General features: G+C 49.5%; 2 protein-coding genes across 2 annotated transcripts in view; one reads left to right on the top strand and one right to left on the bottom strand.

Moving 5' to 3' along the window:
• Nucleotides 1–6,467: 6,467 nt before the first annotated feature.
• On the bottom strand, nt 6,468–7,370 carry Rgs9bp (regulator of G protein signaling 9 binding protein). The gene has a single exon (XM_051207160.1). It carries the CDS (start codon nt 7,250–7,252, stop codon nt 6,494–6,496), a length of 759 nt encoding a protein of 252 aa, XP_051063117.1. The 5' UTR covers nt 7,253–7,370; the 3' UTR covers nt 6,468–6,493.
• An 814-nt stretch (nt 7,371–8,184) lies between these two features.
• Nucleotides 8,185–24,132, top strand: part of Ankrd27 (ankyrin repeat domain 27) — a 46,294-nt gene continuing 30,346 nt past the window's right edge. Inside the window, exons 1-9 of the mRNA XM_051207666.1 lie at nt 8,185–8,332; nt 13,587–13,718; nt 18,929–19,039; nt 20,235–20,391; nt 21,182–21,336; nt 22,439–22,498; nt 22,582–22,635; nt 22,719–22,784; nt 23,588–23,664. Coding sequence (XP_051063623.1) covers nt 13,617–13,718; nt 18,929–19,039; nt 20,235–20,391; nt 21,182–21,336; nt 22,439–22,498; nt 22,582–22,635; nt 22,719–22,784; nt 23,588–23,664 — 782 coding nt within the window. The 5' untranslated portion in view covers nt 8,185–8,332; nt 13,587–13,616. The remainder of the gene's footprint in view (nt 8,333–13,586; nt 13,719–18,928; nt 19,040–20,234; nt 20,392–21,181; nt 21,337–22,438; nt 22,499–22,581; nt 22,636–22,718; nt 22,785–23,587; nt 23,665–24,132) is intronic.

Below are 24,132 nucleotides of genomic sequence, written 5' to 3'. Positions count from 1 at the left end.
GATTGAAAATTTGTATTAAGCCTTTAGTCTCAGCCCTCAATAGGCAGGCAGAGGCAGGTGGATGTCTGAGCTCGAGGCCCAGCCTGGTCTACATAGTAAGTTCAGGACAGCCAGGGCTATGAAAAGAGACTGCCATGCGTGAGATGGCTCATGTAGGCTCATGATTTGCATGTGCATGATAAACTGGGTAGGATTAGGAGGCGTGGCCTTGATGGAGGCTGTGTGTCACTGGGGGACATGGCTGATAGCAGGTCGGGCTTGTCTGGGCTTGTCTCTCTCTGCCTGCTGCCTGTGAATTGGGATGCAAAGCTCTCAACTACTGCTTCCCCACCATGCCTGTCTGCTCCCCACCATGATGACGGCGGACTAACCCTCTGGAACTGTAAGCAAGCCCTCAGCTAAATGCTTTCTTTTATAAGGGTTGCCAGGGGTTGTGGTGTCTGGAACAGTGACAAAAACAGAGACTTTGTTTCAAAAAACAAAACCAAGAGTATACCGCCATTCCCAGCTAGATACCCTGATTGCTAAGACTTACATTTTAATAGCATAATGACACTTTCCAGATGACAATAGCATTGAAAGTTTTATTGTAAAAACAATATAACAAGATTAAATAAAAATACTGAAAAACACCATTCATAATCTCACCACCTTAACGAATATTTTTCATTTCTGTGTATTTCTCTGTAGACTTGCTCCACACACCTAATTCATATATATCCATGCAGGCAACACTCAGCTATGCTTTCTGGCACCAGAATGTTCGAAAGACTCTTTAAAACCATTCAACAATAGGAGCTGTTATTTCTCATATTTACACAGGTTATATAAACTTAGGTGTTAAACGTCTCAAACCCTAAAGAACTAGGGGCAGCCTCTATCTTGCAGTCATACAGGGAAAACACCCAGAACCCTCCATGGAATGAGGTGCAAAATAAGTAAATGACGGTAATATTTTTCCAGGCAGGTATATTGTCTGATCATCATGGGACCTTTTGTCAGTTCTCAAGAATCAGAAGAAAGTGTATTTGAAGAACGGCTTCGATCTGTGTAGCCCACGGCCATGATTCCTGTGTTAAAGGCCGAGTGCACTGTACTGCAGAGGAAACCAGCCCGCAGGCAGCTACATTCCTGCTGTCTCTCTGAACATCTTTTTATGCATCAGAGTCTGAAGAATGTAAGTCTGTTGATCAGGCTGTACAAAATTAAGTTGAAAGTTGATAGTGGAGTCATTTGAAGGTGCCATTCTCTGCTAGGTTATTAATACTGCCTATTACCTTTAATTTTTGACTTATTTACAAACTGTAGTTAGAATCCATTGACACAACACGTAGCTGTGAAACCCCAGATTCCATCATAGATCCACCATCACACATAGAAACAACCCCTGCTGCGTGGTTTCCTAAAGTTATAGAGCTAGTGTAGCCTCCAAACTATATGACAAATAATAGTGGCTTGTCTTTACAGTTTCCCATAATCTCTTGAGGTGGCCTGATGGCTGCACAAAAATTAGATTTCACTGTTTTATTTTGTGTGTGTTGGACATGCAGTGGCTTTGGAGGCCAGAGGAGAGTGGCAGATAGCCTGGACTGGAGTTACAAGTTGCCTCTTTTTGGTGCTAGGAACTGAACCCTGGTCCTCTGCAAGAGCAATAAATACCCTTAACCTGTAAGCATCTCTCCAGTGCCTAAACTATTTTTAAACAATAACCACCAAACTATATGATTACATTCAATGAGGATATACATAAACCAGCCAGCAAAACAAAATGCCATAAACCAAACCAACGAACAAAGTACGCCTTTCTCACGTTAGTGTGTATCTGGTGATCATCCGAAGCTCCACGAGGGCTCTCTCACCTAACTGGTCAAGAACCCTGTGCCACCAGTAGAGGAAGTCGAGGCACAGGGATATCAAATGACTTGAGGTGCTTGGAGAGAGGCAGAGTTCCCCAGCCAGGGCAGATGGTGGGCCCTTGAGGGAGAGGCACACCCCAAGGGATGCAGAGGTGAGCTCCTCCGGCCACATTTCATACATCAGCTTCTCATACCCAGGAGTTCACAGCTCAAAGCATCCCTCATAGAACACTTCCTCTAAGGAGGACGGGAGCAGCTTAAACATGGACCCATGTGAACACTGGGGAGTGCAGCATTACCAGGGACCTCATGCAAATTAGACATCTCTATAGTCAAAGCTACTTTCCAGTTACTCAGCACCACACATCCCTTCACAGCATCCTGTAAGCTGTAGGGAAATCACAAAGCTCACTCAGGCTTTGACTCTACCCTGAATGTTTCCCTTCGTGGCCTTTAAAAGCATAACCTTTTATGTTACATAAAACCATCCCATTGGTTGTGGTGGCCCACAGTGGTAGCATTATTCTGAAGAGCCTAAAGCAGGAGAATCACTACTTCCAGGCCAATCTGAGCCACACATTTAAAGCAAGGCATAGTGGTGCGTGCCTTTAGTCCCTGTACTCAGGAGGCTGAAGCAGAAGGATGTCTCTGAGTTCGAGGGCAGCCTGGTCTTCATGTGAGTTCCAGAACAGCTAGGACTACACAGTGAGACCGTGTCTTAGAAAAATTTTCTTCCTTCAATGTGATAATTGTCATCATTAATAGCTTACTGTTAGTTCAGAACCCACCCCCGTGGTAGATTGATAATCCCTTGACACCCTCAGCTTTTGTATTTTAATATCAGTTAATGCATTTTTGAGGGGCACAAGGATTGAATCTGAAGCCTGGAACATGCCAAGCAAGTGATCTGCCATTAGGCAATGACCCCAGCCCTCCTTTCACTTTTTATGTTGAGATAGCGTCTAAATTGCCCAGGTTAGCCTCGAACTCACACTGCAGCCCAAGCTAATCCTGAACATGTGTTCTTCCTGCTTCGTTCTTAAGTAGCAGGCCTTGCTTAGCTGATGCATTTTTTAAGTTTTTCCTATCAATCACATCAAGTATAAGATCAGACCAAATGCTTATAGAAAATCAATGACTTCCACAACAGCAAAGTATGCATCAGCCAAGCTCATCAACTATACGTAGAAACAAGAGTAGGCAGGCATATGAGTTAGAAAATAGCCAGTTGTGCAAGAAATAACTTTGCCTATGTTCCTGTAGTCAGCCGCAGAGTACAACAAGAAATCACCTCATAATCATAGGGAACATTGCCAAACTCATTTTTTTTTTGGGGGGTTCACGGGTCTGCTAGAGGGATGTGCACTTTAATTCAGCCTCTTCTTTTTGCACATTTCATCACAAATTGCAGAGATCTGAGAACCCTCGCAAACAGGTAGACAGCTGATTACCCAGCTAATTAAATATCCAAAGAATTGCCAAGTGGGTGGAAAGAATGACTACAGGAAATGTGTTCACTTTGCTTTTAAAGCAGTAATTCCAAACCACAGGGGTCACAAGCAGATATCCTGCACTTTCAGATATTTACATTATGATTCGTAACAGTAGCAAAATTACAGTTATGAAGTAGCAATGAAATAATTCTATGGTTGGGGGTCACCACAACATGAGGAACTGTATATTAAAGGGTCACAGTGTTAGGGATGTTGAGAACCACTGTCTTAATAGATTATTCAGTGCCAGATGGGTTATGTCTTCAGCATACCATACTGAACAATTTTGAGAAATATATTAATATTTGTGTGTGTGTACACTGCACCCACCATGTATGTGCAGGTGCCCATGGAAGCCAGAAGAGAATGCCAGATCCCAGGAGAGAATGCCAGATCCCCAGGAGCAGGAGTAACAGGCAGCTGAGAACTAAACTGCAGTCCCTTCTAAATGTAGCAAGTACTCTTAAATGCTGGCCATATATATATATATATATACACACACACACACATATATATATATATATATGTACATATATATTCCTGATAAGAATAGAGAATAAAGAGTTACAGCCTTGGAAATGGCAGGATGCCTTCACCAACTGTTTCTTAAGAGAGATTTCCTAAAACCATGTCCCCATATGCCTCCGGACTTCTCTTGCCTAAGAGATTAGTCTCTGGAGAGGTGACAGAGATTGCATGTTGTTGTATGTGTGGGAGACAGAGCTTAAAACTTTCTACATTGTCTCTAAAGGCATCCCGTGCAAGTAGCAACAAAAAGGTAGGAAGTGTAACCTAATCAGAGTTACCTAGCCAAGAGGAGGCAGGAACTCTTAGAGCAATCATTGTAAAGGATTCCATCGACTTTAAGACTCCCGGGTCTTTTAAAAGCACAATCAAAGACACCTGCAAACAGAGTCGGTCCACATTTTCCTCTTTGAGGCACCAGAATCTCTGTGAAGCGAGTTCACATGGCCTAGGGTAGGGCAGGGCACAGCACCTAGAACCAGGTGCCCCTATTCACTTGTGTCCATTAGCCTTCCAAGTTGACCCTAACCTGCTATTTCCCCACACTTGGTCCTCCTTCTCACTTAAAACAATTATCATCACCACCATAGCCATTTTGTATTGGGGGGGGGCCACCTTCATGGATGTCTATTCACTACCTGTATGCAGTTCCTTGGGAGGCCAAAACAGGGTGTTGGGTTGCCTGGGACTGGAGTTACAGGGATTTGTAGTCATCGTATGGGACTGAGGATCAAACCTGGGTCCTCTGAAAGATCAGCCGCTGCTCGTAACCACTGAGCCACCTTTCCGGCCCCCCTCTTTCTCACTGTCATAGGTTTTTTTGTTTGTTTGTTTGTTTTGTTTTTTTAAATCCTGTTTCCAGCCAAGTAAACCTTTTACTTCTCTGTCCCACTTCCCGGGGAGTGTGACCAAGCCCCACCAGAAAGGCAAGTATGTGCCTGGGACTAAGAGTGTTTCTCACGTCTCCTTTTCTACAGGTGGAAAGCAGCGCCTGCTTCTACCTTCATGTAGATGTTCCTGGTAGTTTGAGCCATGATCTCAAAATCAATCTCTGTTCAACAATATAGGCTCTTTTAAAAGATTTCGTCTTAGTTTAATGTGGGGGGGGGGGCAAGAGCCAGGAGGGCGTCAGACCTCTCCTGGAGCTGGAGTTTCAGGCAGTTGCGAGCTGCTGGAGGTGGGTGCCGGGAACAGAACTTGCATGCTGTGTAAGAACCTTACATACGCTTCTCTCCACTCCCCCCATCCCTCCCCCACCCCGTGTTCAACATAGGGTGTCTCTATGTAGTCATTGCTGTCCTAGAACTCACTCTATATACAGGGTGGCCTCAAACTCACAGAGATCCACCTGCCTCTGCTTTCTGAGTGCCGGCTACAATACAAACTTCTAACTGGTAAGCCATCTCTCTGGCCCCAAGAATATACATTTTAGAAAATAGATGCAGATCATATTTACACGCCCATGTAAAAGATCTCTAAGCTTGACTCGTTTGGCATATATGAGCTTGTGGCCCAGTTTGCTTTACACTAAAAACAAACAAAGCTAGCATTTGTATAACGTGCCAATGTCATTCTTTCAACTCAAACCTGATACATTTTGAACTGTTACATTTTGAACTCAGTGTCAGCTGACCAGTGCACAGCCTCTGTGAACTAATGAAGCCAGTATTGCCCTTTTCTGTAACATGGGGTCAGACAGTTGGACAGCTCTCTAGAAGGCCAGTGCTCCTATTGGCTAGCAAGTAAATTCTGGGGATAGATAGGATTAAGGGCTTCAAAGAGGATTCCCGGAGCCCTCCCTCAAAAGAGGGTCAAACACTGCGGTCTAATTCTGGAATAAAATAAGCCTCTGGGAAGGAGAACGTGCCTGTTTACATAGAGGCATGGCCCCTCCCAGAGTGGTTCGTTCCTCTCCCCCATTCAGGGATGTGTAGGGAGAGGCCTTTTCTTGAGGCAAGCGGGCAGTGGATCCAACTCCATCCACCACATCGAGTTGCAACAACCTTCTCAAGTTTCCTAAATGGGGTCACAACACCAAACCTCTCCTAGCTGCCACTCTTGGTAACTAATGGGCAATCTCCACCAATTAGTGCAAGAGTGTGCCATAGAGAAAACATCCAGAACCTCCATCGTCGCACTCTCCCAAAGCTTAGGTCCCAAAGGATTAAGGTAGTAAGACCCACTTTCATCTTACTGCAATTTGTGTTTTTTTGTCTAGGGGGCAAAGCAGCCCCCTCACTACGCTAGACGCAACCCTCCACCTTTCCCAAATTGCCCTGTCTTATGCACAGTGGGAGCTACCGACCAGGGTGAGGACATCAAACGTGGGACACACCCATCAAGCTCAAAGGGATCCAGGGTCACTGTGGACCGATTTCTATTAATAGGAGGGAGATAAAGCTCCTGCAGACATTAAAGGTAATGCCCTGACCGCCCGGTGCAGTTAACTCCTCTTAGACCAGTAAGCTAAAACACAAAACATGCCTTGCCCAGGCAGAAGTGTGACTTGAAAGGATCATGTTCATATGCACACACCCGGGTTCACTACCTCTCTTTAACAGGCCAGCGCCCACGCCCACATTCTAGAAGAAGGGGCAGCAGGTGGCCGTTGGGTGTCAGTCAGCTCAGCTTTGCCACACATAAGGCGAGTGCCACAGCCACCAGCAGCACAGCACTGAAAACAGTGGCGGCCAGGGCCTTGGTGGGGTCGCAGGGTCCCGCTCGCTCCTCTACCGAAATGCCACCGGCAGAGGAGGCACCGGCACTGGCACCGGACAGGAGTTCGGCGCCCGCCGCCTGCCGCGCCTGCACAGTCCAGCGGGGCACGTTGACTTTCATTTCCATGTCGTCGATCATCTCGCTCACTTGGAGGACTTCGCGCTCCAGCTCGGGCAGATCGGCCACGTCGAAGTCGCCCTCGGCTTCGTGTCGCAGGCTGCGAGCGCTCAGGGCGCGCGCGGCAACTGCAGAGGAGCCGCCGGCCACCCCTGTGCGCACGAGCGGCCTGAGCGGCGCGTGCAGCGGGAAGGCGGCTCCCAGCGCAAGTGAGCGCTGCATGTCGGCCTCGAGCAGGTCCAAGCAACCCGAAAAGGCCACCCAGAGCCGCTCAAACTCCGCACGCTCCTCGGTCGCCAAGCCCCGGTCGCGCAACGCGACCGTCAACCGGGCGCCGGTGGCCATGGCCAGCTCCCGCGCCTTCTGGCGGGTCTTCTGCAGCTCCTCGCGGAGGTCCTGCGTGTCCGCGGAGCCGCCCACAGTCAGCACCAAGTGATGGTAGCACGCCGTGGTCTTATTGAGCGCGTCCAGCAGCGCCTTGCACTCCTCCCTGGCCATGGTGCTGCCCTCCGGAGACGGTGCCCCACTCGCACCCTTCAGCATCGCAGGTCGCCTCCAGCCCCGATGCCAGCCTTGGGCTGGTCGGACCGAATACTCCTCATGGCCTTGCGGCCGTTCAAAACGGAGCTCTCCGGGGACCCTCGACTTGCGCCTCCAAAGTCCCGGCGTGCAGAGGGAGTCCAGTTAGCTGCCTCCCATCCTCTCCTCCATTTTCCCCAGACGCGCTCCGGGTCACTCGCGGGGTCTCTGCACGACTTTCTCCTTCACGGAGGCTCCCTGAAAAGTCCTGGGTGCAGACCCCATCCTTGGTCGACCCCACGTCTCCAGGCTGAGCGGCGCGCCTTAGCTCCCGCCAAGGGCAGCAGGTTCCAGATTCGTAGGACACGCCTCCTGCAGCGGGTCTGGGCAGGGAGCTTCCTCCCCCTGGACCAGGGGTAGGCGGGGCCCAGCAAGGGAAGGTCAAATGTGGTTTCCCTCCCCTCCCTCTCATGCATTCCATTATAGTTCTGGAACCTTAGCGCCCTACAAATCCAACTTTATCCTGTTTTGAAGACGAGGAAAACTGAAGCTCGGTAGAAAGAAGCTTATGCGGAGCCCACGGTAGTGAGGAGACAGGACCAAGGGACACTAGATTCCGTGGGAAACAGAGTAGTGTGGTTCGAAGGACTGAGCACCTCCGTTCTGTATCACCGGCAACACAGGGCGATCGGTGGGGCAGGATGTTTACCTAGGTGGGTTCTTTTCCATCGCCGTCCAGCCCTAGTTCAGAGACCCAGCCTGGACCCCACCCCTAGTGTCAGATCTTCCTTAGTTCCCGCCCTCTCGCATTCTGGGCACGCGCACTCCCTGCCTCTGGGCGGGGCTACTCTGAGTAGGAAGCGCGGAGTCGCCTGAGCCCCACCCCTGACTGAACTGGACTTATTGATTGCTCTATTTACATGTCAGTCTCAGTGACGATGACTTCTTATTGGACAGACTGGGGAGCGGCTCCGCCCAACAGTGGAGTTAAGGGGTGGGCTGAAGAGTGGAGCTGCCGCACCCGGGGTGGTGGGCACTCAGGTCCCAGCCCAGAGCCTGGGAGGTGCTGTCGTAGCTCAGAGGTGAAACTATGTAGCCTCTTAAGTAAGTGTCCTCGGAGGGTGTCCTCCAGCGCCTCTCTACTCTGGGGGTCGCGGAGGTCGGGCGGGGATCGGGAGCGGAAGGGGGAGGGGCTCCCTGCGCTGAGCGGGAGCCCCGGGCAGGGCTGATGGGCCCCCGGGGCCCGGACTCTTTGCGGGCTGAGTCTCCCAGCCCCTCTGGTTCCTCTGCTATCCGCAGCGGGGCGCGCCTGGCCCACGATGCCCACAGAAAACAGAGGGAAGGCAAGGCGGCACAGAGAATGTGTCCTCTGTTGTCGGGGCTCCACGGCAGGCCCGGGTCCCGGGACTTTGAGCTGTGGACGGGGCCGTCGCTCACAGGTCGTGTGACCTAGGAGGTTGTCTGGTGGCCAACCTGGATACTTGGGGAGGAGGCTGTGCGTACAAGTCCCAGTCTAGGCCGGTTGATTGTGGTCCTCACGGGGATAAAGGAAGGGAGGGTATCCCTGCCTGCTTTACACGTGGCGCGCCTCTTGCCCAGTACGTAGAGAATACTTACGGAAAACTCTTCAGTTTCTTGGTTGAAAACGGACTGTCCATATGCGCGCGTGCCAGTCGGTGCCCCTCCAGCCTCGCCTCCAGCTGCAGGGGACGTGGACACTCAGGGTGAGAGACTCAGGGTATGAGGGGCTGATGAGACTGGACAGACATAGTCCTCAGTGGCTGGGAGTTGTTTTGTCATGTGGAGAGAAGTTTCTCCTGGATTCATTGGACTCTGTAGATGCCCCACTGACTCTCTGGAGCGTGGCAGCGCATATTTGCATTTTGAGAGTCCCCCCCCCCCCAGTTTAGGCCGTGGTGGCTTGGCAGCCAAGAGGGTCTAGAGCCCTGAACCCCAGTACTTACTGCCACTTAGGGGTGGGTCCTTTAACCAGTTCAGCTGGCCGTTTGCACCCTGAACTTGGATGCTGTGGGACTTAGCCATTCCTGGAGAGGATCTTGATAGGGGAATAGGTTTCAGGACTAAATGAGTAGAAGGAGGGAGACCATCCCTTTGGGAAGCTGTAGGGAGATGGGGAACCATAAGGCTGCAAAAGTGGACAAAAGACAAACACCAAGAACAGACCATTGAGTTGACGGGGGAGGGGGGTGTCGGGGGGAGCGGAGGGGGGGGGAGACAGAAGAATACCGCATAGATCTGGAGGTTGGAGAGGTCACCGGGGTGTGGTTCACCCAGACAGGTGTATGTGAGATCTGGGAGGCAGAGGCAGAGCATGATCTTGAAGTTGGGTGATGGTGTTCCCAGTTAGATCTTGGGTGAGCTCCCCAAGCCGTGTTATCTCACCTGAAGTCATACTGCAGGTAGCAGCGTTGTCTGCGCAGGGCCTGGGGTCGAGGTCATAGGCCTGGACCTCTATATGCCGACTGGACTGGGCTGCGCTTTGCTGCAGGCGTTTTGTTATTGATTTGTCTGTGTGCTGCGGGTCAATGCTTTTGTGCTGTTAGGACACTCCCCGATTATTAACTGGTGACATTGGGCTGGTGTCCAGTAACTTCTTCCTCTCCAAGGGGTGCTGAGGGACATGAGCAAACAATTATAGATAACAGACTTAGAAAAGAATCGGGACTAAATGTGTCATGAGGTTGGCTGTCTTTGGGAGACACTAAGGAACCGCCTTCGGAGTGCCTGCCCATCTGCCGGAGATCCTGGCAAGTCGATGGGCGCTTGGTGGTTGTGGGGTGAGAAGGTGGCACTCTGGGTAGTGATTGTAACCCTCCAAACCTAACTGCCCCTGACCTTCCTCCCCAGCAGCGCACATGCCGGTGTCACTGTGTCGGACTGGCTTTGAACGTTTTGTTTATTTGGGGTTCTTTCCCTTTTGACCTGCATGGCTGCTGTCTGGGACTAACCCTTCACCGGCCTGGGCAAGACAGCTGTGCCCTTGCTTCCTCAATCAGCACCACAGTGAGCCAAATGCAGGGCCAAGAAGAAAAATATAGCTGGGATCTGTAGGTATTACCGACCCAGAAGGACACAGATGACTACATTCCCCAGGCTTCCGTTGATATTAAAAATAGATGAATAGAAAGTTTTCCTTTTCCCCCTCCCCCACTTTGAATCACATATCACCGGAGAGCATTGCTCATCACTTGGCAAGTGTGCCTGGTTAGGGTCCTCAAAGGGCAGAAATAGCCACTTGGCCGGGAGTGCGTCTGTGGGAGCCACGGACTCCCTGTGCTGGATTCTGGGGCCAGGGCTGCATTCTGTCACCAGATGGGTCCTGACCAACCAGACTGACCCGGGTTGACAGGACAGTTGGAGACCACAAAACCACACTGAACCGTGCATACACTCCCCTGAAATGTTCATATTAATTTGGGGCCTCGTACAGCTATCATGCGCACAGGGGTATTTGGCATTTCTGATTAATGCTACTGACTTTTCTGTAAATAATTTATGGTTGGAGGTCTGACAGGGATGGTCAAGACTCCTGTGGTGCTTGGATTCTTAGTGCTTTTATGGACTCCTCTTACTTAATTAAAACTTCTTTCCCCTGATTTTTCCTGCTCACATAGACCCCCTAAGCCCCTGAATTCTTAGCATTGTTCTGGCACATTCAAGGCATGTCGTCATCTCAGATCCTCTCTATTCCCTGCTATTCCTGTTCCTCTCTGGCCTTATCTCCCAGCTGAGGAGTGACAGTTTCGGTGCTTTGCCAGTGTGGCGTGTCCTTCCCCAGCTTGATCTCGCCATAACGCACATCCTGTTTCTCAAGTGGTTTTTATCCAAAGCATCTTCTGTTGTCACACTCCGCCCCGTGGACCAACTATCAGAAACCAGGAAGAAATGCTGTTGCCCCACGACTCTGTCCCCTCAAAATTGCATTCTCTGCTCTTCTGTTGGGGGCTCTTAAAAAGGATTAGCTAGGCTCCAGCAGTAATTGGATTCAATGAATCAGACACCTGAATGGAGGCTGAGCTGTCCCAGGGAGCCCAAGGAGGGATTATTTGCGCCTGTTTTTTATTCAGGCTCTTCTTAAAAGTCTGCTTTGCAGGTAGCTTATTGGATCAGGCCCCAGTGGGGCCAGTAATCAAGTTAGCTCTAACCGGGCCAAGAGATTTGGTGTGGGGTCTGTGTGGCTGGCTGTTAAGCAGACTTTTCTATCTGGGGAGATGGAGTTTGGTCTTGTCCATTTGTGGCTTAAGAAGTAACCCTTTCCATGTGTTATCCCCTCTATCACTAAAAATGTTATTTTAAACAGTGTGTGAGTGTGTGTGTGTGTGTGTGTGTGTGTGTGTGTAGAAATTAGAGGATTGGAACTGGAACTGGAGAGGTGGCTCCGTTGGATGAGAGCATTGGTTGCTATTGTAGAGGACCCAGATTCAATTCCTGCACCCACAACCATCTGGAACGCCAGTTCCAGAGAGATATGACGACCTCCTCTAGCACAAGGCTCATAGACATACATGTAGGCAAAACACCCACGCACACAAAATAAATAATAAAAATAATAATTTTAAGAAGCCAGAAGATAGCTGGGCATTAGTGGCGCACATCTTAAATCCAAGCACCCCGGAGGCAGAGACAGGAGGACCTTTGTGAGTTTGAGGCCAGCCTGGTCTACAGATCCAGTTCCTGGACAGGCTCCAAAGCAATACAGAGAAACCCTGCCTCGAAAAACAAAACAAAACAGAACAAACAAACAAAAAAAACAAAGCCAGAAGACAATGTGCAGGAGCCATTCTCTCTTCCATGTGGGCTTTGGGGCTCGAAGTCACTCAGGTCATCAGGGTTGGCAGCAAATGCCTTTATCCACTGAACCCTCCGTCTCATGGCCACATTCATTTTAATTTTCAAATGACAATTATATGTTGAACATATATTTTGGATAGGTTACAGTTTATACAATGTTAAAATCCGTTTCAGCTATTTTCTTTTTAAGTGTGGCTTCTAGATATTTATGTTATATATGTATCAGTCATGGTAGTGCCTGATAGAGACTTGAGTTAAAAAGCCCAGGGTTTTGAGACCATGTGGGTACAACAAACAAACAAACAAACAAAACAAAAACACAAACAAACAAACAAAACAAGTACAGCCAGCTGGCAAGTTGGTGTAGTCAGTAAACGTACTTGCCACCAAGCCTGTGGACCTGAGTGCCATCCCCAGGGCCTGCCCACATGCTGGAAGAGAAGCAAGTCCCTTGAGCTGCCCTATGATCTCCACATGCACACCGCAGTGTGTCATGCCCGAATGTGAAAAACAAAAAAAGAAAATGTAATAATTCAAAACCAATACCATAAAAAAAAATTCTGTCTAGCCATATGGCCTACGTCTGTAATCCCATTTTATTTTTTAACCTACCTCTTTTCGAACTGGTCTAGACCATTGAAACACAAGTAGAGAATGGAAATAGGACACAGGAGGACTTGGAATGTGGCAAAGACAGCTTTCCCAACTGCTATGAAAGATGGAGGTTTTGCCAAAAGTGTTGGGACAATTGGCTTACCATATGGAAAAAATGAAATTAACTGCCGATTTATAGCATATGTAAAAATAAAATCCAGATGGGTTGGATTCGGAAATGTGAGAAAGTTTAGGATTTTTATGAGTCACAGGAGCTACATTTGTGAAATTGGAGGGGATCTGGCCTCAGGTGGCCTTTGTTGTGTAAGCAAGTTAAAATGTACCAGCTTCCAGCTGCCCTGATTTCATTATTCTCAGATGTTTTTATCGGCCTCACCTGTCTTATGGGTGTGACTACATTTTGTTCCTGTTTGATTGTCTTCACAGATCACATGGACCCCCCCCCCCCAATTAAGTCAGGCCACAGGGCCAGCTCCAGATGAAAAATATGGAGAAAGCTGGGTATAGATAGCATGGTAGACCTGCTCAAATCCCAGAGCTTGGGAGACTGAGGCAAGGGGACCCTGACTGTGAGGTCAGGTACCGGTACATGCGCTGGTAAGGAGACTCTAACTCAAAACAAACACCACAGTCCAAGTGTTTGGGCATCTATCTAGCTCACTGGCAAACACAGTCCTGAAAGCTGTGTGTTCCTGTGCATGCAGGTTCGTGGGTAGGTGGGTAGCACAACCCCCTCCCCCTAAATAAAACCCACAAAAAGCAAGAAACCAAGTATGCTGGGTGTGGTGGCCAAAGCCTTTTATCCCAACACTTGGGAGACAGAAGCAGGTAGATCTTAAGTTCAAGGCCAGCCTGGTCTACAATGTGAGTTCCGGGCTGACTGGTACCTAGTGAGACTCTGTATTCACAGCTTTTTCCTCCCTTGTCCCAGGAAGCTCACTTGGACCCACGCGAAGTCCACATGGCTCTGTATGATGAAGATCTCCTGAAAAACCCTTTCTACCTGGCCCTTCAGAAGTGTCGCCCTGACTTGTGCAGTAAGGTGGCCCAGATCCACGGCATTGTAAGTCTACCCGTCCTGAGGGTTTTGCTCTCGAGCCTGTGAGAAATGTCAGAAGTGTGGCAGGCACTTACAGAGCTGCCAAGTGTAGCAAAAGACCCAGGTGTTAGGGCATGCTGGGTGTGTGCTCGAACACTGGGGGACCACCTCAGGCTGGAGCAGCCTCCTGGGACCGAAGCCTGGTGTCTTAGTTAGGGTTTCTGTTGCTGTGATGAAACAGTGTGATCAAAAAGCAAGCTGGGGAGGAAAGGGTTTATTTGCCTTGCACTTAGCATTGTTATTCATCACCAAGGATGGGAACTCAAGCAGGGCAGGATCCTCCAGGCAGGAGCTGATGCCAAGGCCATGGAGGGGAGCTGCTTTCTGGCTTGCTCAGCCTGCTTTCTCATAGAAGCCTGGACCACCAGCTCAGGGATGGCCCCACCCACAATGCAGCTGGCCCTCCCCCATCAGTCACTAATTAAGAAAAAAGCCTTACAGCAGGATGTTATGGAGGCACTTTTCTCAATGGAGGTCCCCCTTTCAGATAGCCCAGCTTGTGTCAAGTTGACATGAAGTGGTCAGCATGCCCTGTGCTCGGCAGCTCTCATCAGCTCAGCTTGGTGCCCACTCCTAAAGAGTCGGGAATATGAGCATGGTTAGTTTTCATTGATACCTGGAGTGCTTGATGCTCATGGGTCAGGGGCACTCTATGCTTCTGCAGAGGACCCAGGTTCAGTTCTCAGTACCAACTTAGTTACCTTAAAAGTACTCATCGTGTTACAAACAACCTAGAGTCACCCGAGAAGAAAGGCTCGCTTGAATTATCCAGATCAGGTCTGCCTGTGGCCGGTGGTAAATGATACAGGAAGATGTGGTGGCATGCCGTGGACCGCAGTTTCATGAGCCCTGAACGGTAGGAAGGTGATGGAAGCCGCGGAGCATAAGCGGCAGCAAGTGGGTAGCATGGGTGTGTTCCTTCCTCTCTACCTTGCCTGTGTGTGTGGCTGCACACACATATATGAGGACACATGTATGTGCATGCGGAGTTCACAGGACACTCTGTCGTTCCTCAGACACTCTGTGCCTTTTTTTGTATTTGATACAGGGTCTCCTTTTGGATTGTGAGAGACCTGTGCAGCTAGGCTAGCTGGCCTTGTAGCCCCAGGGCTGTCTGCCTCCTTTGCCTCTGCTTGGGAAGCCCCTCGTGTTCCCTTTGTGTCCTGTTTGCTTCTCCTCTTCCTGTGGTGACTCTGGGGGGGTCAGGCATGGGAGGATCTGAACCGAAGGAGACGTTTGCATAGCTCAGGTCAGTCTCCGGTTGCTGGTGGCTTTTCTGGCAGAACAGAACTAGCGTGTGCCTTATTTGTGCCGGCAAGAGTGTTGTTGCTTCAATGCTAGGGGGAAGCTGGGTGTGTGTGTGTGTGTGTGTGCCGTGTCCCATGTGGAGGACCCTGGCGGATTCCATGGCAAGGGAGGGTGCCCGAGGCGGGGACAGACAAGCCAGGCAGACAGAGCTGAAGTGAGAAGTTTCATTAGAAAGGCGAGTGAAGGGGGAGGGAAGAGAAAAGAGGTAAAGAGACAGAGAGAGGACAGGAGAGGAGCCTGAAAGAGTGTGAGTGGGCGGGGTCAGCCTTTTAAAGGGGTCCTTTACACCTGGCTGACCAGGGCACTGCCTGAGTGCATTCTGCCAGGTGACAGGGGCGGGCCAGCACAGTGCCTGAGTCCTTACGAGGAGACTGCTCATTCTGGGTTTTATGCTTCGTATTTTTCTGCATATGTATTAACCAGAGGTTTGTTTGTTTGTTTGTTTTTAATTTGGATTTGGGATGCCTTAGGGTTCATTATTTAAAAAACAAAACAAAAAGAGGCAGAGCATGACGAAACAGGCCAGTAATTCACACATGCGGTAGGCTGAGGGTACGTAGTGAGTTTGAGTCCAGCATACACTCTGTAGTGAGACTCTCTCATAAAACCCCAGCGGACAAATAAATAAACAAATAAGGGGCCAGAGGAAAGGCTCAGTGGCTAAAAGAGCATGTGCGAACCCAAATTCAGTTTCAATCCCAGACGTGCTCCACCAAGCTCAGCCTATCTTTTGAAACGGTGCTCTACTCCAGCCCCTCCTGGGAAGTAGAAGTTTCTAGCCTTTCTTGGCCTTTCCAGGTGAGGCAGCTTCCCTGCAGAAGTCAACCGTGGAATGAACTACTCTGCAGCACACCCTGGGTGAGGCTGGAGCTGGGCTCACTGTGGCCCCAGTTGTTCATAGGATGGGCAGGTGGGTCACAACTATCTGCTGTGCAGTGTGCCCTACATGTTTCTTAGTTGACTGAAACAGTGGAACATCCCAGTTGCTTCTAGAAGGTTCATCACCCTAGCCATCACGTCTGAGAGAACAGCATGGCATCAGCAGTTCCATGCTTAATTTCTGTCCTGGGAAGTTGCCAATGGGCCTGAGAATTAATCAGCCCAGCATCTTCCCTCTGGAGATCAGAACCCTTTATGGGTGCAGCGTTTAACTTTTCTTGTTGCTGTAACGCCAGGCAGAAGCCATCCAAGGAGGAAGGGTTTATTTGGGGCCACAGTTTCGGGGGGTTACGGTCCATCAGGCTGGGGAAGGCGTGGTAGTAGTCATGGTGGCTGGAGTGCTTGGCAGAGACATCTCCACATCTTGGAGGGACAGGAGGCAGAGTGCGCAGCTGGAACCAGGCGGAAACAGAACCTTCAAAGGCCCACCCTTGGTGACACACTTCCGGTCACCGGGCTCCTCCTCCTAAAGGATCCACAGGCTCCTTGATAGCAGTGTAAGCCGCAGAAAAAGTATTTAAGACGTGAGCTGTGGCAGACATTTCAGATTCAAAGCATAACCATGTGCATTGAGAAAAGGTATCAACTCACCACTGAAAACTGTGTCGGGGCTGGAGAGACGGCTCCGTGGTTAAGGGCACTGAGGACCCGGGTTTGATTGCCGGCACTGACATGTGGCTCACAGCTGTCTGTAACTCCAGTTCTAGTGGATGCAGCACCCTATTCCGGCCTCTGCAGCCAGTGTATGCATGCATGTATGTATGCATGTATACACAGGCAAAACACCTGAGCATACACAATTAAAAAGATGGAATAATAAATAGATGCCTGTAGTGTCAGCCACCTTCGACACTTCTCCCGGCAGCCATGCTGGTATGGTACCTGCTCTGCTGATCTGAGGCAGCATGGGTGTGGCGGCGGAGAGGGGAGCCCTAACTGCTCCCCTACATGGCCCAGCCACTGCTCCAGCTGCTGCCTTCCAGGATGTCCCTCCCCGAAGGACTCTTCTTCCTGCCGTCTCGTTGCGCCATGGAAATTCCTTCTCCCACCCTCCCTTATCTTTTAGTCACAGGGACCTGTGCCACCCACACGGTTCTAATAGCCACCTCTGTGCTTATTACCCAGGCTAATAATGCACCTGGGGCTTCCTGGGTGTCCTGGGCAGGTCTGTCTCCTGGGACTCTTGTCCATGGCTGCTGTTTCCTGACTTTGTAGGAGAGATATATAATTAAGATGTACCCCACGCTGAGACAGCACCAACATCCCCCCCCCCAATGACTCACACTCCTCAAGATGAGTAAAATGAATTTATTCAGGGTGACTTACATAGCAGTGGGCCGCCACAGACAGCTACATTTTCTTTTTATATTTATTTTTGTTTCATGTGCATGTGTGTTTTGCTTGCATGTATGTCTGCGTGAAGGTGCCAGCTCCTCTGGAGTTATGAGCTGCCATGTGTGGGTGCTGGGAACCGAACTCGGGGCCCCTGGAAGTGCAGCCAGGGTTCTTAACCACTGAGCCATCTCTCCAGCCCCCATAGCTACATTTTCTCCAGTAGACAACCCACCACTTTTTGTCAGATTCCCATTCTAGAATTACTCTAAGCGTAGCAAAAGCGATGCAGACTTTGGTTCCGGTGCTACCCCATTGTCAAAGCAGTGCAGGTAACGATAGGCTCAGATATTGTGACGTGCTGGCAACGCCAGGCCTGGGATAGTTGTGTGACAATGATCAGAGACATTGCTGGGCTGGGCAAACACTGCCTAGTCGGCTGCACAGTGCAGGTATGTGGTGGCTTGCTGCACAAGGAGTCACTGTCACCAGGAGGTGGAGAACTGTTTCCTATGGGACCTGGAGGATTGGGTCCATTTGTCTGTCAGTAAAATGACCAGAAGGCAGGTGGGTACCAGAGGCGGGAGGGTCTGGTGTTCCACGCTGGCCTGGGCTACATGGCAAGACCTTATCTCAAACAAACAAGGGTTGGGGCTATCTGTACCTTAGTGGTAGGGACGTTGTGCAGCAGGGGACCCTCTCTCTCTCTCTCAGAACGGGAAGGGGATGACCCCCTTTCCATGTCTGAGGAAGAGGAAGTGTCTGAAATTGGAGGGTCCCCCATGCAGCGTACATGTGCATGTCTGTATGTGCATGCAGTACCCCCGGAGGTCAGAAGAGGGCGTTGGATCCCCAGGAGCTGGAGTGGTAGGTGCTGATGATTGATAAAGGTGCTGAGAACTGAACCCCGGTCTTCTGCAAGAACACTGTTATGCGCTCTTAACCACTGAGCCATCTCTCTTAAAAGAAGCCCTATTGTTCAGAAATGCATTCCTAAAAATATATAGGGATGAGTCACTTCTCTACCTTATATAATTTTCTTCAAAATACCCAGACTTCAGGGACAGATAGAGATGATGCATGCCTGGCCACTAAATTCTTGTTTTTGAAGCTGGATGGACATGTGGGGCTCACTACATTGTTTTCTAGGCTACTTTGACGTATCAGACACTAAATACATTGAGCTGGGAGTGGGGGCGCATGCCTTTGATCCCAGCCCTGGGCAGCAGAGGCAGGTGGATCTCTGTGAGTTCGAAGCCAGCCTGGTCTACAGAGTGAGTTCCGGGACAGCCAGGACTACGTAATAGAGAGACTGTGCCTCAAAAGAATATTTTAAAGAAAGAAGGAAGGAAGGAAAAAAGAAAGAAAAATTAAGCAAGTTAAGGCTAGTGAGATGGCTCAGAGAGCAGAGCCTTTCCTGCCAATCATAACAAGCCCTGCCTCCAGCCTTAACCAGGGCCTTTTTCCAAGTGATGCCTGCTTCCCTCTGCAGGTCCCCAGCATGACAGATTCCAGGTGAGCCTCCTTGGAGACAGCCCAGGTGCAGATGTCACCCACAGTCCTCTGTCTAGCGCAGCTCCTCCTTCTTTTTCCAGGTCCTGGTGCCCTGCAGAGGAAGCCTGCCCAGCTGTGTTCAGTCCTCTTGCCGGTTCGAGTCCTACATTTTGGTGCCCACCGAAGGACATTTTCAGACCTTAGATGGAAAGGTACTCACTCATTTCTTGGTGGCTCAGGGATGATAGGGGATGGGGCCGACAGAGACAAGATAACCCTGTTTCTCAGCCTTTCAGATTGTTGATTTTTGTATGTACTTAGCAGCTTTTGGGAAGGGTTATGGGGCTCCTGCCTTTGTTAGGGAGCCTTGGAGACAGAAGGCCATGGTAACAGTGACTAGGACATAGACTCTGACGAGGGAGGTGGTGTGGGGCTGGAGTTCTTCCCTCTCCCCCTCTCTCAGCCAAGGGTAGTCATCTGCCTGTATGTTGGGGGTCCCAGGTATACCCCGTCTCAGGTCTGCATCTCACTGAGCTATTTCTTTTGTTGCGATTGTTTTTCTTTTGAGACAACAATCTCACTTTGTAGCCCTGGCTGTCCTGGAACTCACGGATATCAGCCCGCCTTTGCTTCCCAAGTGTGGGATTAAAGGTATATGCCACCATGCTCAGCCCATATTTATTTTTGAGACAAGGTTTTGCAGTATTCCCTGGGCTGGCTTGGAACTCATGATCCTCCTGCCTCAACCAAAGTGCTGGGATTACAGGCATGAGCTACCATGTCCAGTTGTGTGTATGATTTTTTTTGTTGTTTTTGTTTGCTTCTTAATGGAAGCAGATAGCATCTAAGAGGTAGATATTCCATTTGTACTCAGCTGGCCCCATCCTCCCAACTAATGCGTGGCTTGGGGGTCCAAGCCACCATAATTGCTCTTCTCACTGGAGTTGATCTGCACTTTGACCCCAGGGCCTGAGCATCTGGAGTTTGTGGGTACTGTGGCAGATCTAGGAGAGTGAGCTTGGTTGGCATCCCTGTGGCTTATGATGCTTGATGCATAACTGTCACTTTTTTTTTTTTTTTTTTTTTATTTATTTATTTATTTATTTATTTATTTTGAGACAGGGTTTCTTTGTGGCTTTGGAGCCTGTCCTGGAACTAGCTCTTGTAGACCAGGCTGGCCTCGAACTCAGAGATCCACCTGCCTCTGCCTCCTGAGTGCTGGGATTAAAGGCGTGCGCCACCAACACCGGCATCATGTGTTTTGGTGCCATGTCTGTTCCTTGCTTCCTAGTGACCTACACTGGGGTGGAGTCATAGGCTCTGCCTGAGGGCCTTTTGGGAGGAGGCTGCAAGGGGTCTCCGTGGATGTCACCCTCAGCCGCTTCAATCGTGCTTTCTTGATTCCAGGACATCCTAATTGAGGGAAGCAGGATTAAGCTAGGAGCTGGTTTTGCTTGTCTTCTCTCTGTGCCCATCCTCTTTGAAGAGACTTTCTACAATGAAAAAGAAGAGAGCTTCAGCATCCTCTGCATTGCTCATCCTTTGGAGAAGAGAGAGACTTCCGGTACCAAGGGAGGACCGCCCTTTTCTCCCAAGGAAAAGCCTGCGTGCACACCTCTTTTCCCCTCGCAAGGCTGTTAAAAGCTTGAATGTCACACACAAAACATATCAAAGAGCCGCTAGAGACTGGTGTGACTCTGTAAAAATCCCCTCTGGGACTTGGCCCTAGGCTTCCCTTGGCTGAGGCGATGTAGATTGACGCTGCCGTGTCGGATATGATAGGATTCCAGGTGGTGTGTTCATGAGGCCGCACGACTGTGATCAACTTCCAGGGTTGTCCCTGGAGCTGTGCAGAGCTGGAGCCCTGGCTTTGCATCTGGGCCTCAGCCTGGAGGTTTAACTTTGTGGTGTGTGCTGGCTGCACCATTGTCTCGCTGAGAGCTCATAGGCTTTCAATGGATTGTTTAGTTGCCCCTGGAAACGGCACAGTCCTGTGCCAAATGCACCATGAGCTTGAATTGCCAGGAATCAGCTTCTCCTCAGCCCCATGGGTCCTACTTAGGGTCCCAGATTAATGTGATTTTGTTCCATGAAAGGACCTTGTGTGGATTTCTGGACTCTGGGATCTCCTTCAGCTGAGCTGTTTTCTTGGGCACTATTTTGAATTGTTGACATTCCCTTACCTTCTTCCCTGGTCCCTGGCCATCCTTTCTTGGAACCTAGGGCTCGAGACCCATCAGGAACACAGGAAAAGGATGTAACCCCTCCTCCCCACCAGTCCCGCATCAGTCAGGAAATGGTAAAAAAAAAAAAAAAAAAAAACTTTGGCCAGCCTGACCCTCTGTCTTTTTCAGAAGAACCTTCAGCACCCTCCGATGCCTTTTCCCTGAAAACCATTGAAGATGTGAGAGAATTTTTGGGAAGACACTCGGAGAGATTTGACAAGAACATCGCATCTTTCCAGCGGGCTTTCCGAGAATGTGAAAGAAAGAGTCTCCGCCATCACATAGTTAGTAGCTGTGTCTTGCTCTGCCTAGATGGCAGCTCTCGCTCCAGAGCCACCATTCTGCCTGCTCTAGAATCCCACTGGGTACCATTCCCATGGCTGGAAGCTGTTAAAAATGTTTCTACTGTACAAGTAGCATAAGGCCCTCAGGAAGTGAAAAATTGTAGAGATGAATATCATAAAGAAAATTACTGTTAGCCAGGTGTTAGTCGCACACGCCCTTAATCCCAGGAGGGATTAAGGAGGCAGAGCCAAGTGGATCTTTGTGAGTTAGAGGCCAACCTGGGCTATAGAGCTCCAGGACAGCCAAGGCTGTTATACAGAAAAACCCTGCCTCAAACAAACAAAGAAGTGAAACTTACAGTTGCCAGCTGTGTTAACCCCAAGGAGGACTTTTTTCCCATACACCCTATAAAAAAAAAAAAAAAAAAAAAAAAAAAAAAGGCTTCAGTGAGTAGGAAATGCTCACCATGCAAGAGGGTTAGCCTGGGTTCAGATCCTCAGAGCCCACATCGAACACAGTGGCGTGTGCCTGTAATCTCAATATACTTAGGAGATGAGGTGGGAGGTCGAGGCTGGAGAATGCTCCAGAAGTGTGTAAGCCAGCTAGCCTGAAGTACTAAGCACAGTGTCAAACAGTGAGGGGCCTCACCGCTAGCAAGGCAGAAGGTGAGGACTGACACCGAGGCTGTCCTCTGACCTCTGACCTCTGTCCTCCTACCTCAGGGCTCATGGGTACTGTGGTATACACACACAGATATGCAGACATGCAAAGCTATTAAAAAGTTGGGAGCAGACGAGATGGCTCAGTGCTTCAAGGCACTTGCCACCAAGCCTGGCAGCGCGGGTTGGATTCTCTGGACCCACGTGGTGGAAGGAGGAAGCTGACTCCTGAAAGTTGTCCTCCAAACCCCGTCGTGCCGTATCATATGTGCTCTTCCCCCAGCCCCCACTACAGACACATCCTAAGTCTACAAATGTAACTTTAAGAGAGCTGAACATCAATTTATAAAGATGATTTGGTAAAGCAGGTCTCTAGCCTAGAACCCGTCATCTCTGGATGTGTTACCCACTCAGGCTCCTCTTTCTGTTCTGTGTTGCACAGGACTCCGTAAATGCTCTCTACACCAAATGCCTCCAGCAGCTTCTGAGAGACTCTCACCTGGTAAGCAGATAGCTACACAAAACAACAGCAGTTTGCATGCGTGCAGATCCAAACTTTCATCCAGCCTTTCTCTTGAATTCTAGAAGGTTCTTGCAAAGCAGGAGGCCCAGATGAACTTGATGAAGCAGGCAGTAGAGGTAAGGAGAGACTGGAGGGTGGTGGCTGGGAGACTCAATGTTACCTGGTACACACCCCAAGCCTGGGTCCGTTGGTTCCACAGATATATGTCCATCACGATATTTATGACCTGATCTTTAAGTACGTGGGGACCATGGAGGCAGGTGAGGTAAGTTTGCAATCTTTGTCCTCCAAGATGAGAGCCTTTTCTTGAGAAATTTGAAGACTTGGGGCTGGAGAGTTGTCTCAGCAGTTAAGAGTGCACACTGAGGGCTGGAGAGATGACTTAATGGTTAAGAGCATTTGGGCTACTCTTCCACAGGACCAGGGTTCAATTCTCAGCACCTTCATGACAACTCACAATTGTCTGTAATTCTAGTTCCAGGGGATCTGACACCCTCACACAGACAAAACAACAGTACACATACAATAAAAAATAAATAAATTATTTAAAAGAGTACACACCGCTTTTGCAGAGGACATGAGTTTTGTTCCTATCCCCCATGAAGGGGAGCCCACAGCCTCCTGTAACTCCAGGTGTGGGAGATCTAGCACCTTCTTCTGGCCTCTATGAATGACTGCAGTCATATGCACAGACATAGGACACACACGTACAATTAAAAATAAAATCTTAATGCCTTTAATCCCAGCACTCAGGAAGCAGAAGGAGGCAGATTTCTGTGAGCTTGAGGCCAGCCTGGCCTACCTGTCCAGTCCCAGGACAGCTAGGTCTATATGTAGAGAGACCCTGTCTCAAAACAAACAAACAAAACCAGTTTGTTTTGTTTTGGGTTTTTTTTTGACAGTGTTTCTCTGTGTAGCCTTGGTTGTCCTAGAACTCACTCGGTAGACCAGTCTGGCCTTGAACTCACAGATTCGTTTCTGCCTCCCGTGTGCTGGGATTAAAGTCCTGCACCACCACCACCTGGCTACAAAAATCTTAATGGAAGCTTTGTTCAAATCTGTTACTAGGATGCCGCCTTTAACAAAATCACAAGAAGCCTTCAAGATCTTCAGCAGAAAGACATTGGTGTGAAGCCTGAGTTCAGGTGAGACTCCCCATGGCTTCAGAAGTCCAGCACGCTTGGCGACTGAGGAGCCATGTTCTCCCTTCAGTGACTTTGGCAGGGTTTCTTAGTGGCAGTGGATCCCAACTGGTAACAGAGCTGACATTGACATGTGACATCTTTAGCCATCCTGTCCTGTGTTTGTGGCCCAGTGTGCCAGCTGGGTGGGAGCTAAGGGGAGCAGGGTTTGTGCAACTGTTCTCCAGGTTGACATGTGACTCACCCAGCTATGTCCTGTCGTCATCGCCCCCCCCCACTCCCCTCCCCAGGCTATCTGCCCTTACCTGCCAGTCTGAGAGAACCCAGCCATGGGGGCTCTCACTATCCAGTTAAGTTTCATTTGGGTAAAAATATCTGAAGTATTGATGGGTAAGCCTCTTCTCGCTCTTGTGATACTTCCAATTTCGGCTTTTATTAAATTTTGAAAGTTATTATTTTTGTTTCCATTAA

Source organism: Phodopus roborovskii, unplaced genomic scaffold, assembly GCF_943737965.1.
Source record: "Phodopus roborovskii unplaced genomic scaffold, PHOROB, whole genome shotgun sequence".
Taxonomy (NCBI): Eukaryota; Metazoa; Chordata; class Mammalia; order Rodentia; family Cricetidae; genus Phodopus; species Phodopus roborovskii.
This window is presented reverse-complemented; position numbering and strand designations above follow the sequence as displayed.

Coding starts and splice junctions, on each gene's coding strand:
- Rgs9bp (XM_051207160.1), bottom strand. CDS start 7,252: ATGCTGAAGGGTGCGAGTGGGGCACCGTCTCCGGAGGGCAGCACCATG.